Genomic DNA, 1,395 nt, shown 5'->3' on the forward strand with positions numbered 1-1,395 from the left:
GGTGACACCCGAACTTAGCCCTTCCTTACTTGTTAGTTTAAGCATTTAATGAATTTTTTTAATTTAATAGAGCGTAATTTGTTTTTGAATATTATTTATGTAAAATTTTAGAAATGTGATAAAAGCACCAAACGTGATGAAACGACTAATTAAAATAAAAATAATGAATTTATATGAACAAAATTTTTGTATTTCGGTTTAGAAGGAAAAAAATATTTACAAGGGTAACGACATAGACATTTTCATCTTGAATTTATTAAAGAGTGCTTTATTTTATCTCTTATTGTTTGGCAGATTGCGGTGAGGCGGTTCGCTACCTCGGTGTCGATATCCGTTGCTTGGTCAGAATCGCAATTCTGAGGATCATAATTTATTTTAAATTTTATGCAGATGTTGTGTAATGCTGCACAAACGTTAGCAAATCTTGCCACTTTTGTCGGATGGTACCTTCCTCTCTTACCATATCCTAAAATTCTCCAGCGCCCTTTTAAAATTCCGATAGTTCGTTCGACGATACATTTTGCCTTGGAATGAATTTCATTAAACATAGCTTCTTTTGCATCATTCGAAGCGTTTCTGTAAGAAGTTATGCACCATGGTTCCAATGGGTAGCCAGAATCCCCTGTTAAAATATAAATAAAATCAATGTGGTAAAAAGAAGAAAATGAAGATATATGTAACTAAAAGCCATGAATTTTCATTCCTGTTGTGCTGAAATCGTAATATAAATATTTTAGCTGTGAAGTATATATTTACCTCCAGGAATTTTATGTTGCTGCACAAACCACTCTTTACACGTAAGGGAATCCTCTGGTGTAAACCGTATAAACTGCGGGCACAACTTGGCTTCCATTTCTTTAAGCACATGGGATGTCAGCTTCGAAACAGTGCTTTGACAAATCCCAATCAAATATTCACTGCCTACACTGTGCTGGTATCCACCGCTAGCCAAAGTGAGAGCGTGGTTGCTAATTGTAGCACTGGAGGCACTGCTCTGACGTTAGATTGCGTTAAACATATGTGACCTGGTCTACGGAAGGGGGGCTGAGGTGTCAAAAAATCTTAATTGATTCGGATGGAAGATGAGATGCTTTTTCACGTGATAGAATCCAAAAAGTCATAAACTAGTTTTCACACGTTAGCTCCCTTTTCGTAGACCAGGTCACATATATTATTTAGGACATATTCAAAAGCCTCTTTAGTTAGACGAAATCGTTTTAAAAATCTGCAAAGAAATCTTCATTAACGAGGTTTCATGATTTATTTTTTATATACCTACGCTGTATTCGGCAGTGCCAAAGGATTGCTCCTATCTCTTAGTTGCCTCCGCACTATTTTTTCATCCCCTTCACTCTCACTAGAGCTCAAATAAAAAACAAAGTCGGATCCATCTTG

At 36.1% G+C, this 1,395-nt stretch overlaps 1 protein-coding gene across 1 annotated transcript; it reads right to left on the reverse strand.

Moving 5' to 3' along the window:
• Positions 1-201: 201 nt before the first annotated feature.
• LOC108974741 lies at positions 202-1,081 on the reverse strand. The gene is made up of 2 exons (XM_018942767.1): positions 757-1,081; positions 202-622 (listed from the first exon to the last, which is right to left on the reverse strand). Exons 1-2 carry the CDS (start codon positions 851-853, stop codon positions 243-245), a joined length of 477 nt encoding a protein of 158 aa, XP_018798312.1. The 5' UTR covers positions 854-1,081; the 3' UTR covers positions 202-242.
• Positions 1,082-1,395: the final 314 nt, after the last annotated feature.

The sequence above is a fragment of the Bactrocera latifrons genome, unplaced genomic scaffold (assembly GCF_001853355.1).
Source record: "Bactrocera latifrons isolate USDA-ARS-PBARC rearing strain unplaced genomic scaffold, ASM185335v1 scaffold_588, whole genome shotgun sequence".
In the NCBI taxonomy this organism is placed as follows: Eukaryota; Metazoa; Arthropoda; class Insecta; order Diptera; family Tephritidae; genus Bactrocera; species Bactrocera latifrons.